General features: G+C 37.8%; 1 protein-coding gene across 4 annotated transcripts in view; it reads left to right on the top strand.

Moving 5' to 3' along the window:
- Positions 1-23,720, top strand: part of CTNNA2 (catenin alpha 2) — a gene marked incomplete at both ends in the record, with an annotated part of 953,627 nt that overhangs the window by 839,167 nt on the left and 90,740 nt on the right. For all 4 annotated transcript variants that reach the window (XM_084235606.1, XM_084235605.1, XM_084235604.1 and 1 more), the window contains 3 exons: positions 9,846-9,938; positions 10,533-10,689; positions 18,734-18,934. In XM_084235606.1, the coding sequence (XP_084091732.1) occupies positions 9,846-9,938; positions 10,533-10,689; positions 18,734-18,934 (451 nt within the window). The remainder of the gene's footprint in view (positions 1-9,845; positions 9,939-10,532; positions 10,690-18,733; positions 18,935-23,720) is intronic.

Here is a 23,720-nt window from a genome sequence, read left to right as displayed (position 1 = left end):
CATCCCTAAGGAGTCCTAAGAATGCAGATTTGTGTTCTTGTAGGTGTAGAAATACAGGGAAGGGTACGAAGCCTGGTGGGAGCAGGAAGAAATTGCTTCCTAGCACCATGTGGCAGGATGTTGTTTAAGTTTACTTGGTTTTGGCTGCCTAATGCTGACTTAATGATAAATTGCTGGAAGGATGGCACAGAGAACATGTTCTTGCTCCCAATTTCAGATCATAGGACTTAGCACCCTCCGAGGTATGACTAGGCAATGACCAATTGAATAGGTTTTTCCTTCAAATAGCATGGAGGAAATTTATGGGTTTTAGTAAATTCAAAACATTGCATTTGAATGCTTGTGATCACAGCTTGTGCTCAGTATAATAAAGGCTTCTGTCCTGCAAGAATTCACAGACTAGCTGGGGAAATGTGAAGTGACTTTTTAAGCAGTTCTGATTTACACATATGGTTTGTAGATGGAAGATTGGAAAGGCAATCAATATTGTGATGACCAAGAAGGGAAGGAGAGGTGGAGTCTGAGTCTGGGATATAATGCTGGTGTTGCTGGAGAATTAGCAGTTCATTCATTGTTGGGGACTTTTCAGCAAGAAATTATAGCCATATGTGAACAGGTGCCATAACAGTTTCCTGACTCAGAAATTCTACTTCTGACAGGAACAACAACTGGGACATAAAACAAACATTTCTTGGTAATGGCAAGCACCAGAGAGTCCTTTAAACTTACAACAACGGAGAATAGATTAACCAAACAGTAAAGCAAAAATATTTGGGAATCTTATTTCAATTATAAAAATATTAAGGATTAAATACATAGAAAATTTGGACAGTGTTGGTGATATAAAAGATTCCATAAGCAATGAGAAAAATATACATTGTGAAATTGCAATCTTATTAAAATTATAATTGGATTAACTATGAAAATGATTATATATAAAATGGACCACCCTCTCTATACTTTTATCACTGCCTCCATTTTATTTCCTTGTAGTAATCTCAGAATGAACTTTATAAATGCATTTACTGATTGAGTTTCTCCAAAATATAATCTTCCCTAGGGAATGAGTGATATTTAACTTGATCTCCTCTGTCTTCAAGGTATGGCTCATATTGGGTGCTTAATGTTTGCCGAATGGCTAAATGCATCACTGATTGGTTTTGTTACTGAAATATTTCATTACTTTTTAAATGACCTTTCAATTGTATGCATAATATGAAAATAACATGTCAAATCTTTACTAGGTGCAGAGTCAAGTACTCTGTTTTTCACTTCAACCTTATCAAAACTTTTTAGGGCAGATGCTATTATTTTATATGTGGTTATAATTGATGCTCACAGAGGAAAAACCCCTTGCTCAGTGGGCAAGAATAAGAGTCAAGCTGTAAACGCCAGGCCACCACCTGGCAAGCCCACTCTTAACTATTATGTGATTAAAAAAAAATAAAATATATGGAATAGTCCAGAGTGTCAGGTGTTTTAGAGAGGCCATTTAAAAGCAAAGCCAGAAAAGTTTCTTATTTCCTCCTTTTCCCCATATCTTCATGCTGTTCCTAGCTCCAACTTCTACTGAGCCATCCTTCCCTAATCTCATTATCCCTGTTGCATAAGTCTCTTAGCCTGTCAGAACCTAGGTTATTGGAAACCAGGCTGATAAATTCATCTTGGTCTGAAGACAACTGAATTTTAAAAGGACTCACTAATACCTCAGCAGGCAAGAGAAACTATAGCAAACATTTCTGGCACAGCCAGATCTTTGTTTCATCCCTTAGTAAGTTGCGAAATTTTTCTCTAACCTAGGAAGTGTGTTCTGTAGGGACCTTGAGATTTCCATTAATTCCAAATTAATGCCTATTTGTGTATTAATGATGTCAGTGAATCTTTAGATTGAGACCATAACACACTTCAGTGTCATGATGGTTAGAGAGAATATCAGTTTGTATAAATTCGTGCCATCATCTCTTCTATGGGTTTCTATGACCTTGTGACTGTGGTGACTATAAATTCTAAGTTTTCCCTCTGAACAGTAAATAAGTTCATTTTATCCTCAAATTTACAGTGATCATGAAATATTAGCACAAGGAGTAAGCTTTATAAACTTCATTGCTATTCTGCTTTATTTCAACAATGTGCTTGTCTTGAAATACCAATAGGATATCTGAAACTAAAAATTAATGAAATGATAAAATATTTGGGGGTTGAACACACTGGATGTATTTGTGTATGGAATGGAGAAGAACTATGAATATTTAAAAAAATATAATTTGATTTTCAGAACCAGAAAAGAAGAAAATGGTCTGGTCTTTCTGATGTACCTCATCTCACTTTGTAGTTAAATGCTTAAATACTTCATTAGCAGAGGCTTCTGGCCGTTTTGACCTTTCTTATAAGTGTTCGAAGAAAACTCTGGCACTTTTCTAGATGGAACTGCATTCTGTACTGCTGCCCACACAAAACCGAATTTTACAGCCATGACATGCTGCTTATTTGAAGGGTGTGTGTGTGTGTGTGTGTGTGTGTAAAATCATCTTGCATTTTAAATGGTTATAATATATTTTTATGAGGACTCTGGAAGCTTCACACTTAAGTAAATTTTAACTCTCCCTTCATTGTTCCTGGAACATCAAACTCCTCTGGGCAGCTACAGTGATTATCAGAGGGGCAGGGAATGTATGTAATTGTAGTACAAATTCAGTTCAAGGAGCAAGTTGACTTCCTTGAAGAATTGGCAGCAGTGTTCCTCACTGGTTTCTTGTCTTTCTAATCCAGCTAATGATATTATTGTATGCTCCACCTGTTTATATAGTGTCTCCAGGAGGGCAAAAAATAACACCTTTGAGCATCCAGAAAATGGTGCTAAGCAGGCACTCAGAAAAGAAATATTATAAGATGGTTATCTTAACCTCTTCATGATAATTTCTACTGACTCCCCACCCAGGAATACTGATAACATGGTTGTTTTGTTTTGTTTTTCTTATAGTTGGCAGCACACAATTTAGTGATGCCTGCTAGACATCTTTTTCTTCCTGATTACTATTTTTTTAAAGTGCTAAGTCAGAGATAGAAGATTTGGCTCAGTCTTTTCGACTTTTAGTTTCTTCACTCGATTATGCTCTCAGAAGTTATGGAAGAGGGCTTCTTCCATAAGAAATTGTTGAAAATTTAGTAGGATTAGCTCATGAAGGAACTACTCTAGCTGTTCTGAGGGATTTTTCAAATCTTTGCAATCCCAAGTCAATCTAGTTAGCCAAAATTCACTGGTTAATGATATGTTTTTTGTTGTCTAAGCTTCCAGGCAGGCCAATGAGTCTTGTTGCCTCTGCTAAGTTATAAATAATTCAAGAGTGGAGAAAGCTGTGGAGAGAGCCAGTCCATGAACGCTACCTGCTTGGTTGAATCAAGCAGGTTTAAAATTCTATTAAATTTAATCATATTGCTCAATATGGTTTGTAGTCTAGTAACACTAAACTGTTAATGGGCTATTTTCATTTTTACTGCATTAATCTTTTTCAAATGACTAGAGATTTTAATCCACCATTTCCTACCCCTTTGGGAAGATTACCATGTTAAATTGTTTTTTTCTAAAAAAGGAGAAATATTATAATTACAAATAGGACATTTTGTTTTACTAGTGTTTCTAGTGTCATAATATGAGAGCTGCAGTTAAAGGATAGCTACTTAAAAAAAATCAATCATCAAGGACCTACTGTGTGCAGTGGTCCAGATGGTATGTAATTGTTAGCTGGCATCTCCAGCTACATTATTATGGGTAGTACCTTGAAACCTAGTGTTTGCTGCCAGAGTTCTAGAAATCACAACATCTAAAGCCATGATGATGGTTTAAAGTCATGATGATGCTAGACAGTCTGGTGTGAACCATAAAGGCAAGTCAGAAGTAATGAAGGAAGGTAGGAGTTTGGATTGAATTAATGCCCAATTGAAAATACACAAGTCTGCCTTTGGAAATGTTAAATCCTTATCAGAAGTCAAACCCTTAAGATCATAGTGGAAATATTTTCAGAATGTTCCAGAATGCAATGCAAGCTAAATGAAATTGAAATGGTAATCAAAAACCTCCCCAAAAACAAAAGCCCAGGACCTGATGGATTTACAAATGGATTCTACCAAACATTCAGAGATGAATTAGTGCCTATCCTTCACAAATTCTTCCAAAAAATTGAGAAGGAAGGGACAATACCAAACACGTTCTATAAAGCCAACATTACACTAATGTTACACCAAAACCAAACAAGGACAACACAAAAAAGGAAAACTACAGGCCAATCTCCCTAATGAAATCTTGATTTTTAAGTGGACTTAGCAGAAGACTATTGCAGAGTAGAGACTTCCAGAATTAAGGATTTATGGATCAGTAAAATAAAGAGAACAAATCATTGGAGGACTATTGGAGGTTGTGAACTCTTTATTTTTGCCAATTGTTTCTAGCACAGTTCCCCCTATTAAGATTTTGTTGAGTGTTAAGTTTCCCATATTTGATCTAAGCTATAATGTTTTAAACAAAGGATAAGAGAACATTTCTAATGTTACACAAAGAAAAGCTCGTTGTTACCACATGGAAGTTACTGGTTGGCATCTTCATCATATGAGAGTCTAGTTCTGCTTAGCCATAAGGCTCCCAAGGATCAGCACCTAGCTGGTAACCTACAGCCAGCATAAACAGGAGACTTTGAGAGCTGGGTAATCAACTCTGTGACTTAGTCTTTTCAGGCTGGTACTCTTTCATTCTTTGCAAGTCTTAATGCCAAACCATCCTTACATTTCTCTCTGATTTATACTTTGCCCCATTGAGACTCATATGGGTACAAAAAGTGCTTCACCATGGGCCTCCCCGGTGGCGCAGCGGTTGAGCGATGGGTTGCGAAGCTGCCCGCGGCCTCTGCGGCGCCGGTTCGATCCCCGGCTGCTTCCCGGCCACCGGAGGAGGGTCCCACATGGCGCGCAGACCTCTCCTGCCGCCCGCTGCTCCCCTCAGCAGTGTACCTCGGTCCTTCTGCCTGCTCTGCTCCCCGCTCTGGCTCTGGTGAATTCTCTCACCCTCCCGCGCTTCTGACTGTACCCAGTGCATGTATAAACAAAACAAACAAACAAACAAAGAAAGAAAGAAAGAAAACATGCCTCTATAAAAAAAAAAAGTTAAAAAAAAAAAGTGCTTCACCAGAGCTGAGTGATTATCAATCAATGCCACCATTATTTATTTATTTATTTATTTATTTATTTTAAATAATAAATTTTATTTTTATATTCCCCATACAATTGCAACCCCCCCATTCTGATCCCAATCCCTCCCCTCCCGCCCCCCACCCCCTCAAAAGTGTCTCTGTTTCATATTTTTTTGTTGATTTTGATTTTCACTTTCTTATAGTTATTCATTTTCCTGGTCCCTTATTTAAGTTTTCTAGATTCCTACTATGAGTGAGACCATCCGGTATTTTTCTTTTTCTTTTTGGCTTATTTCGCTGAGCATGATCCCTTCCAGCGCCATCCATGTTGCTGCAAGTTGCATGTGTTTATCTTTTTTGAATGCTGAGTAATATTCCATGGTGTGTATGTACCACATCTTCTTGATCCAGTCATCTATTTTTGGGCATTTGGGCTGTTTCTAAAGCTTAGCTATTGTAAATAGTGCTGCTATAAACAAAGGGGTGCAGGTGTTTTTGGAATTGATGTTTCTGTGTCCTTTGGGTAAATACCTAGGAGTGGAATTGCTGGACCATATGGAAGCTCTATGTTTAGTAGGTCCAGAAATCTCCACACAGCTCTCCATAGTAATGCCACCATTATTTAAAAAAAAAGTTATGGAATATTTCAAGCACATTAAAAAACTAAGCAGGTATCTTACCCAGTTTCAATAATTAAATAATAGCCATTTTTTTCTATACCTCTACCCATTTTCCCAAACATTGTTATGGTGAAGCAAGTCCCCAACATTGTACCATTTTATTTGCAAACATCTCTATATATACATAGTTGTGTGTGTATGTATTTTATAAAATTCTTATACATATAAATTTATATTTTTATGTATTTATATACATATAAATTTCTAAAAGTTATGAACTCTAACTCCATAATATCATTATATATTTAGTCAACATTTACATTTGTCTGTTTTACAAATGTGCTTTTATGTATTTGCTCATTTACATATTTATGCCTTTGTGTGTATATATATTTCATCTATACATGTATATTTATATTAGTTTTTCAGGATACAAAAAGATCTATGACTATAGATTTTTTACCATTAGATTTTTCGTGATTGAATATATGTTTTCTCTTCAATTTCCTGTAAATTGAGAGTTGATCCTAAGGGCTGATAAGCAGGGGTTTTTGTTTGCTTTTCTGGGAAGAATATTTCATAGGTATTATGTTCTATCAAGAGATACATAATATCTTTCAATTCTTCTTTCTCTTATGTTAATACAATACATACATATAATTAACAACTATTGGATGCTTGGTCTAAAACTATTATCATTGAAAGTGCTGGCATTTTCTTTTTTTCCAATATTTTAAATTTAATCCCATCTACAAAACTTTACCAAATAATGTAACATCACATAGGTTCCGAGGATTATATGTGTTTTTTATATTTTATTTATTTTTTAACTGAGGTGATATTGGGGTACCTTCATCAGATTTACCACCGTAGTGTTCTACCACCATAGACCATTGTGCTTCCTTCCCTCTTTGCTTTTTCCTTCCCACACCCACACCCACTTGGTTAATTTGAGGGTATTGGTATTTTCTTATGAAGATGAAGACAAATATTATTCAAGACTTGGTTGCTGGAACATTTTTAAGTTTCCATGTTGTCATTTTATAGTGTCCTGCACCAAAGTCTTCAGCAATTGTCCATTGCTATGTAGGCACATGACATCTGTTCTGTTGCCCCAAGCCAAGATGATGAAAAGCAAACAAAACTGTCATCTAAAATCACCACTCCATAAAATTAAAGCTTGTTAAAAGCAGAAATAGGAAGAATTTAGTTAAATTAAAAAATTTTAATACATTTTCTGAAAAATTTACTACTCTGTCATTGATAGGAAAATTCACCTCTTCATACCATCATGCATAAGCAACACTGAAATCTAGACTCAAACCCTGGACCAATAGATGAGGACACTATTTAGAACCAACTGTTGGTAAACTTTGCTAGAAGACAATGTGAAAATCTGTCTAGCCAAATTAAAAGGATGACTCAACTTTATCTTTAAAAATTTCTTTAGGACCTCCCTGGTGGCACAAGGGTTAAGATGCAGCCTGTGAAGCTGTCTGCAGCCTCTGCAGCATGAGTTTGATCCTGGCCAGCCAGGGAGCAACCCACACGGCGCAGCAGATCTTTCCTGACTCATCTGCTGCTCCCCTGGGTAGTGTACTTTGGTAGATCTGCCTGTTCTGTTCCCCACTCTGTTTCTGATGAATCCTCTCACCACCACCCCCACACACATCTGGCCTGTACCACAGGCTCTTGTATGCATAATAAATAAATCTTAAAAAAAAGTTTCTTTATGATATATTCCAAATCACTACTAGTTTAGTAGTGAGAACTACTAAATATCCTTTCAGTTCATTCAATAAACATATGTGAGTACCAATTCTGTGTAATGTACTTAATCATACTTACTTGCATATTAGGTTATATACTTAATGTCCTTGCAATATAAAATACACTAGAATACAAATATAATAAAGATTAATTAAAATGCAGAGTAAAGACAAGTGATATAACAAGAGGCAGCGGAAGTTAGCGAATCTGCAGGAGTAGTTCTTATTCTGCCTCCAAGAAGCCTCACGTCCTGGGTATTTTGTATTCTTCCCTGTGAATGAGTACAATAAGACACACATATTTGTCTTACACTTACTTTGAAAACTAAAATAGTTAGAATTATCTGAAGATTCAAATGTGTATGATAAAATATAAGAAACTTAAGTGAAAATGTTTGGAACTCAATCTGGTTTCTTATATATTTTCACTGTAATAGACAATGTTCAACTTCCTTAAAAACTTCAAAATGGCTCTTTACAGTAATGATTTATTGAGGTAATCTTTGAAAGTTGTCTAAGTTCCATAATCTCTCCATTTCATTTTTGCTGATAAGAAAATAGTCATTCGGGCCTCCCCTGGTGGTGCAGTGGTTTAGTGCTGGGCTGTGAAGCTGCCCGCAGCCTCTGCAGTGCTGGTTTGATACCCGGCCACGGGGGAGGGTCCCACATGGAGCGCAGACCTTTCCTGCCTCTCCTGCTGCGTCCGCGTCCGCTGCTCCCCTCAGCAGTGTATTTTGTTGTCAGTCTGCCTCTTCTGTACCCCGTTCTGGCTCTGGTGAATTCTCTCACCCTCCTGCGCTTCTGACTGTACCCAGTACTTGTATAAATAAATAAATAAATCTTTTTTTAAAAAAAGAAAAAAAAGGAAAAAAAAGAAAATAGTCATTGGAATGTGAAATGACTTGCATAACTGGTTAGTGGGAGAGCCTCTTGGTATCCAGTTAAGTCCTTCCCCAAGGCTCCCCACCATCTAAAGTTTCCTTGGCCTAAGGAACTAACCACATGAGTAGTGTATTTTCATCTCCCATGGTACTAAGTCATTGTAGGGAAGCAGACTGTTTTGGGAGAGCAGAGGTGAGCAGGATGCAAAAGTGCAGGTGACCACAAGGCTCTAGAGGATTCTGTCTGCTACTCTCTTACTCATCTTGCCCTATTGTATCTGCACCTGCAGGCCCTTCTCTTCTCCTTTGACCTTTCTAATCCCCATTCTCCTCTCCTCATGACACCAGCCTGTTGGGAGTGATCCGTGCTTTGACAGCAACTTTGTGTGCCATTGACCTTAACCAGTCAGTCTGACCTTGTCTTACCAACTCTCACTCCTTGAAAAGGATTAACACAATAATGAAACATTGTTGAATTCAATTATGCTGTTTTGACTGATAGTTAAAAAAAATCAAATTGGAATGCCTTCATATTGTATCTGCTGTTCTAACTCACTATACAGCCCCACTGCCTACTGGGTCATACTATTCCTCATACCTGCCTGGCCCTTGAACATGTTTGAATTGGCTGCTAGCAGACAAGCATCTTCCTGATACTCTGCAGGAAGATTTGTGTTCTTTAGGGTAGAGCACACTGATTTTTAGTTTCTATATGTCTCTTTTTTTTAAAGATTTATTTATGCATACTAGAGCTGGGGTACAGGCCAGAGGTGTGGGGGGGTGAGAAGATTCACCAAAGTCAGAGTGGGGAACACAACAGGCAGACGGACTGAAATACACTGCTGAGGGGAACAGCGGGCAAGATAGGAGAGGTCTGCTGCGCTACGTGGGTTGCTCCCTGGCTGGCCAGGGGATCGAACTCATGCTGCAGAGGCTGCGGACAGCTTCATAGGGTGCGTCTTAACCCCTTGTGCCATCAGGGAGGCCCTCGATATGTCTCTTTTAAACCCTAGGTATCATATGTAGCATCACTCTCACTGGTCAGAAATCAAAGTGTTCTGCACTCAATGATGAATCTAGGGGACCAGAGTGAGAATGTAGGTAGATCAGGTGAAAAGAGTCCATAGGGGAAAAGAGTTCAAAACAATCTAGTTACAAAGCATTATTGTGTGTGTTTCAGAATCTTGAAACATTAGTTTGTTACTAACTTCATGCCCATGTGGCAGTAATGTGTACTTTTCGTTAAACTAGTAAAACTTAGTTTAACACTGATACATGCCCTATTTGTGTAAGGTCTCTCCTGATTGTGGCCATCTCCAGAGAAAGTACAAGGTCATGCAACTATGTTCTTTCCTTTGCCCCAACATAATCTCACTCAATTTTTCTTCAATATAGGTTGCCAATTTGGCCTGTTCCATCTCTAACAATGAGGAAGGGGTAAAATTAGTCCGGATGGCAGCCACCCAGATTGACAGTCTGTGTCCCCAGGTAAGGCTCTTCACTTTGTTTCAAAAACCTCTCAGTGATTGACGTTCAGTGCCTTTTTCAGGTTGGCCCTCCTGCCCTGCCCTATTTCCTCTCACTGGAAAAACCTACACATCATTCACAGGCTATTTCAAGTCCACCTTTCTCAAAAATAATTTTTAATTACTCCAGTCTCTATAGAATGACTGTGGCAATTATTGTCTTTTCCAGTCACATTGACTTGGTTCTATGTTTTGCACCGTAATTTAAGCAGTCCATGCCTATTTACCTTCAACAGCTAAATTATAAGCTTACACAAACAGAAAGCAAGAGTTATTATGTTTCTGCTACCTCTCTAATAAGTTATTAGGACTTGTCCAGTAAATAGTTATGAAATGTGAGGCTAATTAGCATATCTTAATCAAACCAAAACTAATAGTAGCCAATGACCCTCTTTACTTTCCGTGGTTTTGATTCTTAGCATCAAGAACCTTCTTTGTACAAAAGAACCTTTGAAGGTTCTTTTGTAGAACCTTCTTTCCAGGGTTTCAACATGGTCTTGGATTGCTTCTTCCTCCTTTGAAGTGTGGTTCTGCTTCTCTGAATTGTTTCAAATAGGTCATCAACGCTGCTCTCACACTGGCTGCCCGGCCACAAAGCAAAGTTGCTCAGGATAACATGGACGTCTTCAAAGAGCAGTGGGAGAAGCAGGTCAGAGTGCTGACAGAGGCTGTGGATGACATCACCTCCGTGGATGACTTCCTTTCTGTCTCAGGTAATCAGCACATGCAGGCCCCCAAACAAGGCAGCTGGAGGAGAACAGGATGAGAAAATAATTATCCTAGAAATGTCACAGGTCCAGTCTATGGCCATACCACCCTGAACGTGCCCGATCTCGTCTGATCTCGGAAGCTAAGCAGGGTCGGGCCTGGTTAGTACTTGGATGGGAAATGTCACAGGTCTGTGTTTCAAATGTTTTTCTTTGCCCCTTTGAGCTTTCAGTCATCTCTGCAACTGTACTGGGAACACCCTCTTGAAAAGTCTTCTTCTGTGTGCATATTATTTTAAGACAATGCATCAAAATATTGGTCTGGGGAACACAGCTTCCTGATATCAGAAACCTAAACAAATTAAAAAGGAACCTAAGTCTCCTTAAATAGTTTCAGGAATTTTTAAGAAAAGGATAGCCTTTGATGCATCTCTATCACCCATGTATAAAAGGGTTTGGGGTATGAGTTTAGTTAATCTTTATAATCTGGATAGAGTTTTTGTCAGACTTTTTTATTGGGGTAACATTGTTTTGCAACACTGTATTTTAGAGGTATGGGATCACCCCTTCAGATTCGCCACCCAAATACCCATAGTCCTCCACCATAGTCCATTGTCTTCCCTCCCCCTTTTGTTTATGTTTAAAGAAAAGTAATTCCAATTTGCATATTTTAGGTGGGTTATTTTTCCAATACATAACTGCTCCAGTTTGTAGTAAGCCACCTGAAAATATTAGCCACCAAATAAATCCATTAAAAGGAATGTGGAAACCACATAAGGGTTTAAACACTTGTCTATTGAGTTTATATGAGAAAGTCAACAAAAGCAAACAAATAGCCATCACTTGAAATTGTAACTTTTCTTCTTTATAAATGAAGCCAGACTGAAGGATGTTAATGGATTTGAATAACTGTGCAAGCAATTTGACCTTTAACAGGTCTCTTCAGTGGAGTTAAAAAATTCGTTTATCAGCCGGCAAATGGGCCTTTTTCCAAACACATTTCACCAAAGATATTTGGCCCATTTCACCTAGTAGAATCTCTGTGGGAGGGCCGGGGAAGATGTGGATGGAAATATCAGCCTCCTCTTAGTTACTAAAATGAGCAAGTGACCCTTGCAAATTCAAATTGAGCAGTTATTGACTATACCCACAGGTGTGTGGAACTCATACCTGCCAACCGAGTCAGCACTAAACTTGACTGTGGCCTGCGTGTGCTTGGCCAACTGAGATGTTTGAGGGAGGACTACCCACTCTGCTGGAGGGACCAGGCTGACTAAGCCTCTGACTCCAAATGTGTGGAGATGATTTCTGCGGGGAGGCTTATTGCATCTGAAAAATATTTCCCATGTGAATACTTTCAGGAAGAATCATACAATGCATTCCCACTGGGGGCTTGTCTTCAAAGCTGGTCTGAGAGCAGCATAGTCCAACCTGTAAACTGGATAACTAAAAAGCCATTGTAGGAAATAAGGAGGGGAAGAAGAGGCAGATGAGAAAAATGAGAGATCATGTGCTCAGTGTCTGTAATTTACCTATTATTTGCTTCAATTCTCATTAAAATTCTTTAAAATAAGCAGTAGTATTCTAAGTGTTCCTCTGACAGAGCTGTTATTTAGAGAGTAGGTAACTTGAAAGAGATGGCACTAAAATCTTCTTTTCAGAAGCTGTATAGTTCTTAATAAGTAGGGAGAGGGGAAATTTCCTCCATGCTTACAAGTTTTTATTGCAGCTCTCTTTCCCCAACCTCTGGTAGCCTGCACTCCACTCTAATCTCTCAGAAATCTGCCTTGTTTTTCATTCCCAAGTGCTTCTCTCTCTCTTTTTGTTTGTTTTAAATATTTATTTATTGATGCATGCAAGAGCTGAGGTACAGGCCAGAGGCACAGGAGAGGTGAGAGGATTCACCAGAGACAGAGTAGGGAGCAGAACAGGTGGATCCACTGAAATACACTGCTGAGGGGAGCAGCAGGTGAGACAGGAGAGGTCTGCTGTGCTATGTGGGTCAGCCCCCTGGCCGGGGATCGAACTTGTGCTGCAGTGTCTGCAGATAGCTTCATAGTGCTGAGACTTAACCCCTTGTGCCACCAGGGAGGACCGCAAGTGCTTCTTTTTTGATGACTTGTCAATGTAGCTGTTTATTTAAATGTACTTCCATCTGGGTGTTGACTGATAAGGTACTCAGTAGTTTGCCATTCCTGGGATTTTGCTTTGTCAATGGTTAAAGCCTAACAATGTAAAAGATACCCAAGAAATGCATCTTGTGTAAGGTGCTTAGAAATGGTTTGAATGAGCATGTTGGGGATTTGCCTGGTGGGGGCATAAGGGTGGCCACCAATACTGAGAATCTCTCAGGTATCTAGTCAGTCTTGGCCAGGGTGAATACAGTGGCCCCAAGAAAAAGGCAGAGGCCTCCTAAGGCAGCCTCAGGTCTTAAACAACCACCTGATCACCCCTGAAAATCTTCCTGTTACCCCCTTCTACCTGCACATGCATAGAAAATAGCTGTACACCAAAAACTTATGACTTCCCCAACATCCCCTATAAAGACGTGTGCAAAAATTGCTGCAGGTGGGGAGAAGCAAGATGACGAGGCCTTATCTCAGCCTTTTCAATAGTGCAAAGCTTTTCCTAATTTTCTTCTGCCAGCCCTGCCTCTTTGCTACCTTTCTCCCTGCCATTCCTTTGTGCCTCTCATTATTGCCAGTGACAAGAAAAGGCTTTGGCTTGTGCTGATAACACCGTGCCGTCCAGCCCCAGTGGTACAAGTGCCATGGCATGCCCTGACAGGAGAATGAACAGGCACTGTCAGGGAGCCAGGCTGCGGGGGCCGCTGGAGCATGCCTTTGGAGTTGACAATCAGTGGGCAGGCACCTTTCTACAGACAGGCTTGAAAAATGATGACATCTCCCACTCTGTCCTGCTGATAGGCTGTGGACACAGCCCAATAGTTGAGGAAACTACTTCTCCTCTCCAAGCATTTGCATCAGTAAATTACAAATTTGGCACAGGAGATATTTTGGAATGGCATTAATGACATTTTATGTGCCGCTTCTTCGGAAGGGATTTCTTCAGGGAATTTCTATCCCGGCAGGAAACTATTTAAAAAGCAAACAAACAAAATCTTTGTTTTCAAAGGACTGTAGTTTTTGGTTTGTTTTGTTTTCCTGTTACCTGAACTTAAGTGTCTGAGTGCTTAATTTGTCCATAAGAAATGCAACAAGTTTAGGAAGCAATGATGGTAGCTATTAACATTACAGGAGCAAAAGCAATTTTCAGATGTGGCCTGTGCTCATAAAAAAAAAAGTGAAATGGCTATACTAGAACATTTAAACTTTTCCCAGTGGGCAAAAACTACAATTTTTAATAGTGTTTTTAAAATGAGCATCTTGGCATTAACCATGTGACAGTTTAATTCTTAGGTTTGGATCACAAAATAGCAGGCATCTGAGATCTGAAAGCTATTAACTCGATTCTATAATGTCCAAGGATTTTTGTTTGTTTTTGATTTTTCCTCTTTCTTTTTGACTCCAGGGTCTTGAATTTGTTTCCTTATAAAAATTCACACAGCGAACTGCGTTTTTTGTATTTAGAAACTATAGATTTGAGGTTTGTAAGAGCAACTATTTGGCCTTCAGTAATTTTTTATAACAAAATTGAATCTTTTATGAAATAGTCAGGTGGCAAAAATTCAAGGAGGTTTATCATAAAATCGGTGGCAGTCAAATGTTTTATGATATATTTAAATACCACCCTTTATATCCATATGTAAAATATGAAGAACCTGGTGATTTTACCCAGGACTGGTGTTATCTCTAGAATACATATGCTTTTTATTACTACTTTCTCTTCTGTATTCTCTTCCTCTATCTCCTTACTGCAGGAATTCTTTCTCTTGAAAATACCTTAATATAAAAATACGTAATTGTCCCTTTCTATGGACACACTTATTCAGTGTTTCTTTCTGGAGTGCCTGCTGTGTGAAAGCTTCTATCAGAAATGCAGATTTGAATTTTGCATTCAAATAATTCACTGCCCTTCTGATAGATAACATGATCAATGTACTTCCAAATCTGTGGGACCCATCGATGTAAGGATTACAAGAAGTAAGAGGGAAAATTTAATACAAGAACGAATACCTTAGTCTTTGATTAGGTATGTCTACATGAACAGATGCAGCTCTTTCAAATATGTTGTTACTTAGATTAATAAAGTACAGATCTATTAAAACATTCTGAATCATAGCAGCAGTTATATACATACTGTCTGCCAGTGTAACTACTATTATAAGGAAATTGTGATTCATATTTCCATAAAAGGGGTACCTCTAATTGGGAAGATTGGGAAACACTGAATGAACTGTCTTAACATTCAAAAGTTGATCCAGAAAAAATAATTTATTAGTATATTATAAAATTAGTAAAATTTATACTTTTTACAATATGATTAATCTGACTCACGACTGAACATATTTGTTGGTTATTTGACTGATTAAAAGTATTATTTTTAATAGTATGTATTTTCAGCCTGTCCTAGTCTCCTTCAAATATGCATAGTTGTGTCTAGCCTATTTTAGCACTTATAGTTATATCTAAATCAATCATTTAATTTTTAAAGTATTTTTTTAATTGAGGTAACATGGGTTTGTAATGTTTGTGATTTAGAGGCATACAAAAATTTTATTGATATGCCAATTGTTTACACAACCATATATATAAATTTGGAATTTCAACTTCACACCTTCTTAGATGGACACCCTTCACCCCATTCTTTCAGAACTTCAGTGCCCTATCACCCCCCTCCCCTATTTCCCCACTCCCTTCAGATAGCCACTGTATTTTTCAGTCTAGGAACTATTTTTGTATGTTTTTCCAGTTTTTTTATCATTAGCCTGCATGGTCCATAGCATAGTATGCATATTTTTCATAATATTTATGACAACATTTAAGTGAAAAAAAGAATATAAAACTATAGCAATGTGACAAATTACATGACAAAGGAAGAAAAGATACAAAATGTGTGTATTGGGATTTGGGTTAATTTTATATTCTCTACATTTTTTACTTATGTTAACTGTAAAAATTTTTAAATGTTACATTAATTGAGTTAATATTTGTTTATATTGATGTTTGCATTATAGGTTGTAGGATCCCTTCCTTCAGGTGTTGTTGACATAGTGTACCCACCATCAAAGAACCCATCATCCACCTGATGGTCTCCCCTCTTTGTGCACATCCCTCCATGTTCCCTCCTTTTCCTCCTCTGGTTACCCCCATTCTACAGTCAACTTTTTTTTAAAGATTTATTTTACACATATAAGAACTAGGGTGCAGGCCAGAGGTGTGGGGGGTGAGAGGATTCACCAGAGACAGAATGGGGAACAGAACAGGCAGATCAACCGAAGTACACTGCTGAGGGGAGCAGCGGGCGAGACAGGAAAGGTCTGCTGCGCCATGTTGGTTAGCTCCCTGGCCAGGGTTTGAACTCATGCTGCAGTGGCTGCTGATAGCTTCATATTTTGCGTCTTTACCCCTTGCACCACCAGGGAGGCCACTCTACAGTCAACTTTTAAGGGTTAGTTTGTGGGTTGGCTTTATATTACCCTTTGTTTTGTTTTTCTATATTTGATACCATCTGGCATTTCTCTTTCTTCTAATTTTGCTTAGGATATTCCTCTCCAGTTCCATCCATGTTGTTGTGAATGTCAAGAGTTTATCTTTTTTTATAACGCAGTAGTTTTCCATTGTATACATTTACTACATCTTCTTGATACATTCATCCATTTTTAGGCATGTAGGTTGTTTCCATAGTTTGGCTATTGTAAACAGAGCAAAATTCTTTTTTTTTTTTTTTTTTTGCTTATAAATTAGTTTTTTTTTTTTAATTTGGGAAATTGTCTTATTCTTTCATTTTTTAAAATTATTTTTAAAGATTTATTTATTTTTATTTATTTATATAAGCACTGGGAATAGTCAGAAGCACGGAGGGTGAGAGAATTCACCAGAGCCAGAGCAGGGAACAGAACAGGCAGACCGACGAAGTACACTGCTGAGGGGAGTAGCAGGCGCGGCAGGAGAGGTCTGCGCGCCATGTGGGACCCTTGCCGGTGGCCAGGGTTCGAACCGGCGCTGCAGAGGCTGCGGGCAGCTTCACAGCCCAGCGCTCAACTGCTGCGCCACCAGGGGAGGCCCTTATATCATTTTAAGGAGTTTGGTCATTAATGGTATTCTTAATTTTTTTCCCAAAATTTTAGACTACGTAAGATAGTGAAGAGATACCTCTGTTTTGTATTTAATTCCAAAATTCCATCTTTTAACTACGCACTAAAAAGTAGTAGCTCTATTTATTCCTTTACTATTTTTATTCAAAGAAAATGGCAGCCAGATAAATGCTTTTGACAGAAAGAACCTCCCATTTGCCCATACCAGAGCTCTCTAGAAGAATCTGCTAGGTCAGTAAGATAGGTGTAGTCAAATCAAACTTGTGAATGTAAAATACTGTGCAAAGTTTCATTTGAGTAAATATTTTTCTCAGATTTTATCTAAGTTTGCATGATACAATCCAATATCTCCTAAAGGGTAGTTCTCAGAATTTCCTTAACTAAACTAACATCTTAAGCTTATACTTCATTTTCTATTTTATCAAGGGAAATGTCAACATTCAGAAATTACTTCTTGTGAGATTAAGAAATCTTCATATTTAAATTTAAACATTTCATTTAGTTTCAAATAAATAGAAAATTTATAAATAGAGAATGTGGAAATCAGAAACATAGTGGTTTAAGTGAGGAAGTCATATTTATGAAGTAAAAATGGATCTTCTTTATGAAAAGTAAGTTATATTTTTCAATTCTATACCTAGTATCCTAAAAAAATAAATATCCCCTCTGAGTGATGGGATTAATGAAAGTAAGAGAAGTGTGTGGTGGAGATTGGAAATTGCTGAGTTACTTTCCCATATCTTCTTTAGGAATCTTAGATTCAGAACTAGCTCTAGAAATGTCTTCAAGAGGTAGTAATTGATTTAATCAAGGGTATTTATTGAACTCAGCAGTTAAAATGTTTTAAAGGTTATCAGATGATTTATGACAATTTCTAAACTTATTCCATTTATCTTTTTTGTATATGTTGTCAGTTTAAATTCTTTCCTTACTGCAAAGTATAAAACTTTCTGAACATTTCTAAGAATTCTGTTTCTAAAGAATGAAGGGACATAATTGCAGATCTCACATTGGACATGAAAAGTACAAAATTGCACATTTGCAAAACCATTAAGGGATCAGATTGTGTGTTTTCTCTGTGCTAGGAGAGTGTGATGCCTCTCATCCTGGCTACTTGGGTCTACTTTGAACATTGACAGAAGAGTGATTGTTGATTTTGACTAATCTGAGGGACCCATCCACAAGACTGGATTGTTTTAATTGTGGAAAACTCTGTGATCTTGATATGATCAATTTTCTCATATTTGTCTTATATATGATATCACCTTAAAATATTGGACTGAGTAATGTTTGCCCATTCAAGAGTTTCCTTTAAATATTTCCTTAATTAAAAAACATGATCGAACATATATCCAAAGCTTGACACTCACTAGTCATATATGGGAATGTTTTGCTCTATCAGGTAGACATGTTATTAGACATGGCAATAAATCTCAAACAATAAATCTCAAGCAATAAATCTCAAACACTGAAACAAATAAAGGGATGTTAAGTCAGTGGTCACCAAAGTGTGTTTCCCAAAACCAGTAGCATTATCATCAAATGGGAACTTGGTATAAATGCAATTTCTTGGGCTTCAGCTCAGAATTACTGATTCAGAAATCCTAGGAGTGGTGCTCATCAGTATATGTGATGCTCCAGGTCTTCCAGACGATGCTCAAGTTTGAAAAGCACTACAACTATTAACTATATCCTTCAAATGTTATTTCAGTGTTCGACATGTATCAAGATGTGCAATGTGATGGCGGCTCATGATAGTTGATGAATCTTAGATTGGTCATTGAGTGGCTGAGTTACATGAATAATACAAACATGTATGTGTCCTCTCCACAGAAAATCACATCTTGGAGGATGTGAACAAGTGTGTGATAGCCCTCCAAGAAGGGGATGTGGACACACTGGACCGGACTGCAGGAGCCATCAGGGGCCGGGCAGCTCGAGTCATACATATCATCAATGCTGAGATGGAGAACTATGAAGCTGGTGTTTATACTGAGAAGGTGCTGGAAGCTACAAAATTGCTCTCTGAGACAGGTAAGCATGGATATTGGATCCAGCCAAAGTGTCAACCTGACAATTAATTTCTATATCAAAAATAATTGTTTTTGTAGGCCTTTATACTTCTGAATTGTGTGTGATCATGAGAGAGGTGTTCTCTTTGTTTCTTGAGTTTGGATTGAATATCTTCAGCAGAGTAACAATTTTATTGCTTCACATGTATGTATTACTTTATAGTATTCATGTATGATTTCATGTTATTTTCACAAGGACCTTATAAAGCAGGCAGAGAAATTTTTATTTCTAATTGCAAATAAAAAAATGGAGGTGTTACTCAGTTACGTGTGGAAAAAGACTGGTGTTACTAGAACTTGGAAATTTGAACTTGAAATCCATTTGTCTATTTCTTCACTTTTATCATTTTTAAAAACAATAATCTTAGAAAATGATCAGGCAAGCTAGAAGCTAGGAAAAACTGCAAATAGCATATCAAAGAAATTGGATCCAGAAATTATAATTTATTTGATTCAATAATAAGACAAAGATACAAACAAAAATTGGCAGACAACTTGAAAGTAACTTTTGAAAGGAAAATTTGAAGATTACATTCCAAGGTACAATGAACCTGTGGGGGAAAATACCCAATATCTTTTCAAAGAAATACAAAATTAAAATCATAAAGATATATCACAATACAACCACAATAATAGCTAAAAAAAAAAGTCTATCAACACCAAATGTAGGTGAATACGTGGACCCTTGGGACCCTCATAAATTGTTAAATGGTTTGCCCAGTGGTACCAGACCTATGGAAAAATTAGCAGTTTCTTATGTCAAACATACACATCCTAAGAACTAACAACTATAATCATTAGTAAATTCCTAAGAAAATGAAACAAGGGCCTACAAAAAACTTGTTAGAGGAAGTTCATAGAATTTTTTTTCATAACTCTAAAATTGGAAACAACACAAACATCTACAAAAATAGAAAGGATTTAACAAGTCAGAGAATGGGATACTACATGGCATTAAAGTAAACTGATTTACTGTTCAATTAGTTTTTTAGTAGAGTCTTCAGGGTTTTCCATTATCATTTTGTCTGCAAATAATGATAGTTTTATTGTTTTTTCCCAATCAGGATTCAATTTATATCTGTCTCTTGCCTGATTATTCTAGCTAGGATAAGTACTATTTTGAATAGTAGTGGTGAAAGTGGACATCTTTGTCCTCTGCCAGTTCTTAGTAGAAAAGCTTTCAGTTTTTCACCATTGAGAATGAGGTTCGCTGTACATGGGCTTTATTATGTCGAGATTTGTTCCATCTATCCCCAGTTTTTTGAGGGTTTTTTATTGTGAATGGATATTGAATCTTATCAAATGTTTTCCTATTGATGTATGATTTGTGTCTTTCCTTTTATTGATGTGGTGAATTCCATACATAGATTTTCAGGTGTTGAACCAACCTTGTGTCTCTGGAATAAATCTTACTTGATCCTGGTATATTTTCTTTTAACGAATTGATGAATTCAGTTTGCTAAGTTTTTGTTAAGGATTTTTGCATCTATTGATCAGACAAATTGGTTGTAGCTTTCTTTTAGGGGTTTCTTTACCTTGTTTTGATATCAGGCTAATGTTGGCCTCCTAAACTATGCTTGGGAATACTCTCATTTTTTTTTTTTTTTTTGGAACAGTTTGAAGGATAGGAATCAGCTCATCTTTGAAGTTTTGGTAGAAAACAATGGAAAAATAATCTGGTCCTGGAGTTTGTGTGCGTGCGTGTGTGTGTGTGTATTTTGATTTTTTATTTTTTAACACTTGATTTCTATTTCAGTTTCCTTCCTTGTAACTGGCCTGTGCAGGTTTTCTGTTTCTTTGTGATTCAATCTGAAATGTTTGGATAAGAATTTGCCCATCTCTTCTAGGTTGTTCAACTTACTAGTATACAAATATTCATTACAATCTCTTAGGAACCTCTGAATTTCTGAGATGTCTGTTGTAACTATTGCTTCTAACTCTGAGTGTCATTTTTTTTTTCCTTTGCCAACCTACCTTAGAGATTTGTCTTCATATTCCTTCTTCCACCAGGATTCTGCATTACCATTTTGAGGTCACAAATGCAGTTTTCATTTGGTCTAGTCTACTTCCCTACATTTCTCCACAATGTTTTACCTCCTCACCATCCTTTCAGTGCTGCCTCACTGTACCAACTTAAGCCTGAGGCAAGATGAAGGAAGTGAATGTCATGCTAGATGTTGGTCTTCACAGGAGACCCTGTCTACATAGCACACCCATGCCTTGCACTTTTGCCCGTATCTGCTCAGAATTAGGTCCACACTCAGCAGCTCTCGCATCCTCAGAACGACTTTATGCTGGGAGCATGGGTTTGAATGGTGGTTTCTGCCCAGAATGCTGTCTCCAGGAGCTTGTTGCCACCAGACGATTGTGTAAAGTTGAATTTCTTAAACATCTGTCATTTGCAGTCAGTGTTGGTCTCTAATGTCCAGGAAGGGGTACCCTGATTCTTTTGCCCCTAATCATGTAACCCAATGAGTCTAATACCCCTCTGGCCTGCTTTAGATTATCTTCCTGTGAGTGAAGCAGAGAACCTCCTCTGATACCATCTTACCTCTCCTTTGATTATCCTCCCTCTATTTCTTAAGAAGATTTTGAGAAAGAACTGTGAACAACCTGGGTAAAGCATAAAGGTTCTTGGTAGTGCATGGGTATGAAGTATTCCAAAAAAGGTGGTAGTGGCTGTTAAAAGGGTGAGAGTGAATAACTGCCCTGACCCTGCAGGAGTCCTACATGCCCTACTTTAGGGGCCCTTGCTGCCCACTGGGGAATCACTCATGGGTAAGACAATTATGTAGGGAGCATGCCATAGCTTTCTGGTGCAAAAAAATGGGAAAAAGTCTTACTATCACACTTAGTTACGAGAACAACCCAGAACTTTGAATAGTTATGTCAAAGATTAATCTATTTTTGTAGTTTTTGCTCTCAATTAGTGTCTCTTAGCCTCAGGCCCTTTCTAAAGCCCCTATTACCTGGTATGTTTGTATTTATGGGGAAATGAGATTAGAGAGAAAGTTCAGGGAAAGAGATGACAAAAGGATGTAAAAAAATAATTTAAATCTTTATAATATGGGGTTATGAATGGGCAATGAATTAGGCCCTGTTTATGCACAGAAGGACTTCTCTGGTCTGCACGTGAACTTTGAAAACCACTAGGCTTTTTAAAAATGGACATGTCTTTGAAAGTTCAGCTATAATAACAGTCCAAGTTCTGCAACATAAGTTATGTTGGTAGAAATATTTCTTTGTCTAGGGAAAATATAATTTACAAAAATTACTATCGATACTTGTTAGTCTGGAATAGCAAGGAAAAACAGGTAAACACAGATATCCTCTCTCTGAAATACAAGTAGAAAGGGAATACTGTAATGTCACATAATAAATAACACATGTAGGGCTTGTTGCTCATGAGAACCCTTAGAGATGAGAATTAAAAATAGTTATAACAGGGCTTCCCTGGTAGTGTAGTGGTTACGTCTCAGCACTATTACACTGTTGCCAGCCACTATGGCATGAATTCAATACCCCGTCAGGCAGCTGACCCATATGGCGCAAGCAGACCTCTCTTGTCTCACCTGCAGCTCCCCTCAGCAGTGTATTTCAGTAGATCTGCCTATTCTGCTCTCCGCTCTGTTTCTGGTAGATCCTCTCACCATTCCCCATCTCTATCCTACACCCTGGTTCTTGTATGCATAGATAAATAAATCTTTAAAAAATAATAGCAGTAAGATCTGTCTGCATTTTAATTGGCTGAAATTCAACACCATTTCTTTCAAATGGACCTGCCCTTTAATGAGCAACACAGAGCCAGTCTTTCTTCACTAGGAAGAACTAGAAACAGGCATTTTACCCACCAACCATTTTTTTAATAAAGATTTTATTTATGCATGCAAGAACTGGGGTACAGGCCAGAGGTGTGGGGGATGAGAGGATTCACCAGAGAGAGTGGGGAGTAGAACAGGAGGATCTACTGAAATACACTGCTGAGGGGAGCAGCGGGCGAGACAGGAGAGGTCTGCTGCGCCATGTGGGTTGCTCCCTGGCCGGCCAGGGATAGAATTAGTGCTGCAGTGGCTGCCAATTGCTTGATAGCACTATCTTTAACCTCTGCACCACCAGGGAGGCCCACACCAACTATTTTCACATCTCTTAGGGGACCCTCTCACATTGGTGCGGCTCTCAGTACCTGACCTATTAGCTCTAGTCTTTTGTTCTAAAGTCTCAGCTTCCCTTGGTAAATTTGACACCTAGCAGCACTCCCTTGGGTATGAATTGGTAAGGAGTATCATAGAGGGGTAGAAGATAAGATAGAACTCTCCGCTCAGGCCTGCTCATGAGTCATTATCATTGGCACGATAATTGTAACAGATGAAAGATACCAAGCGTATTGCCAATTTACATGTGATTTTGTGAGCACAAAGAATTCAAGCATTGTTCAGGAGACATATTGGGAGTTTTTTCTTAGTATCTCTTGAACCGCTTTAATGAACACAAAGAATGGGTTAAAACCTACTTAAAAGCAAGGACATTCTGCTTAGTTGATTGGGTAAAAATTGTTAAAATATCGCAGTCTTGAAATATAAACAGTTTTATTGTGTTTTTTTTTAATTTAAAAAAAACAAAAAAGGGCTAATTTTTTTTAATTAAAAAAAAACAAAAAGGGAAATAGTGAATCCATCCTGGATTGTTGTTGCTGATCAAGCTTTTGGTCTTTCTTATTCACTGTCAGAATTTTTTAAATACTCATCCTG

The sequence above is a fragment of the Talpa europaea genome, assembly GCF_964194135.1.
Source record: "Talpa europaea genome assembly, chromosome: 6".
Classification (NCBI taxonomy): Eukaryota; Metazoa; Chordata; class Mammalia; order Eulipotyphla; family Talpidae; genus Talpa; species Talpa europaea.
This window is presented reverse-complemented; position numbering and strand designations above follow the sequence as displayed.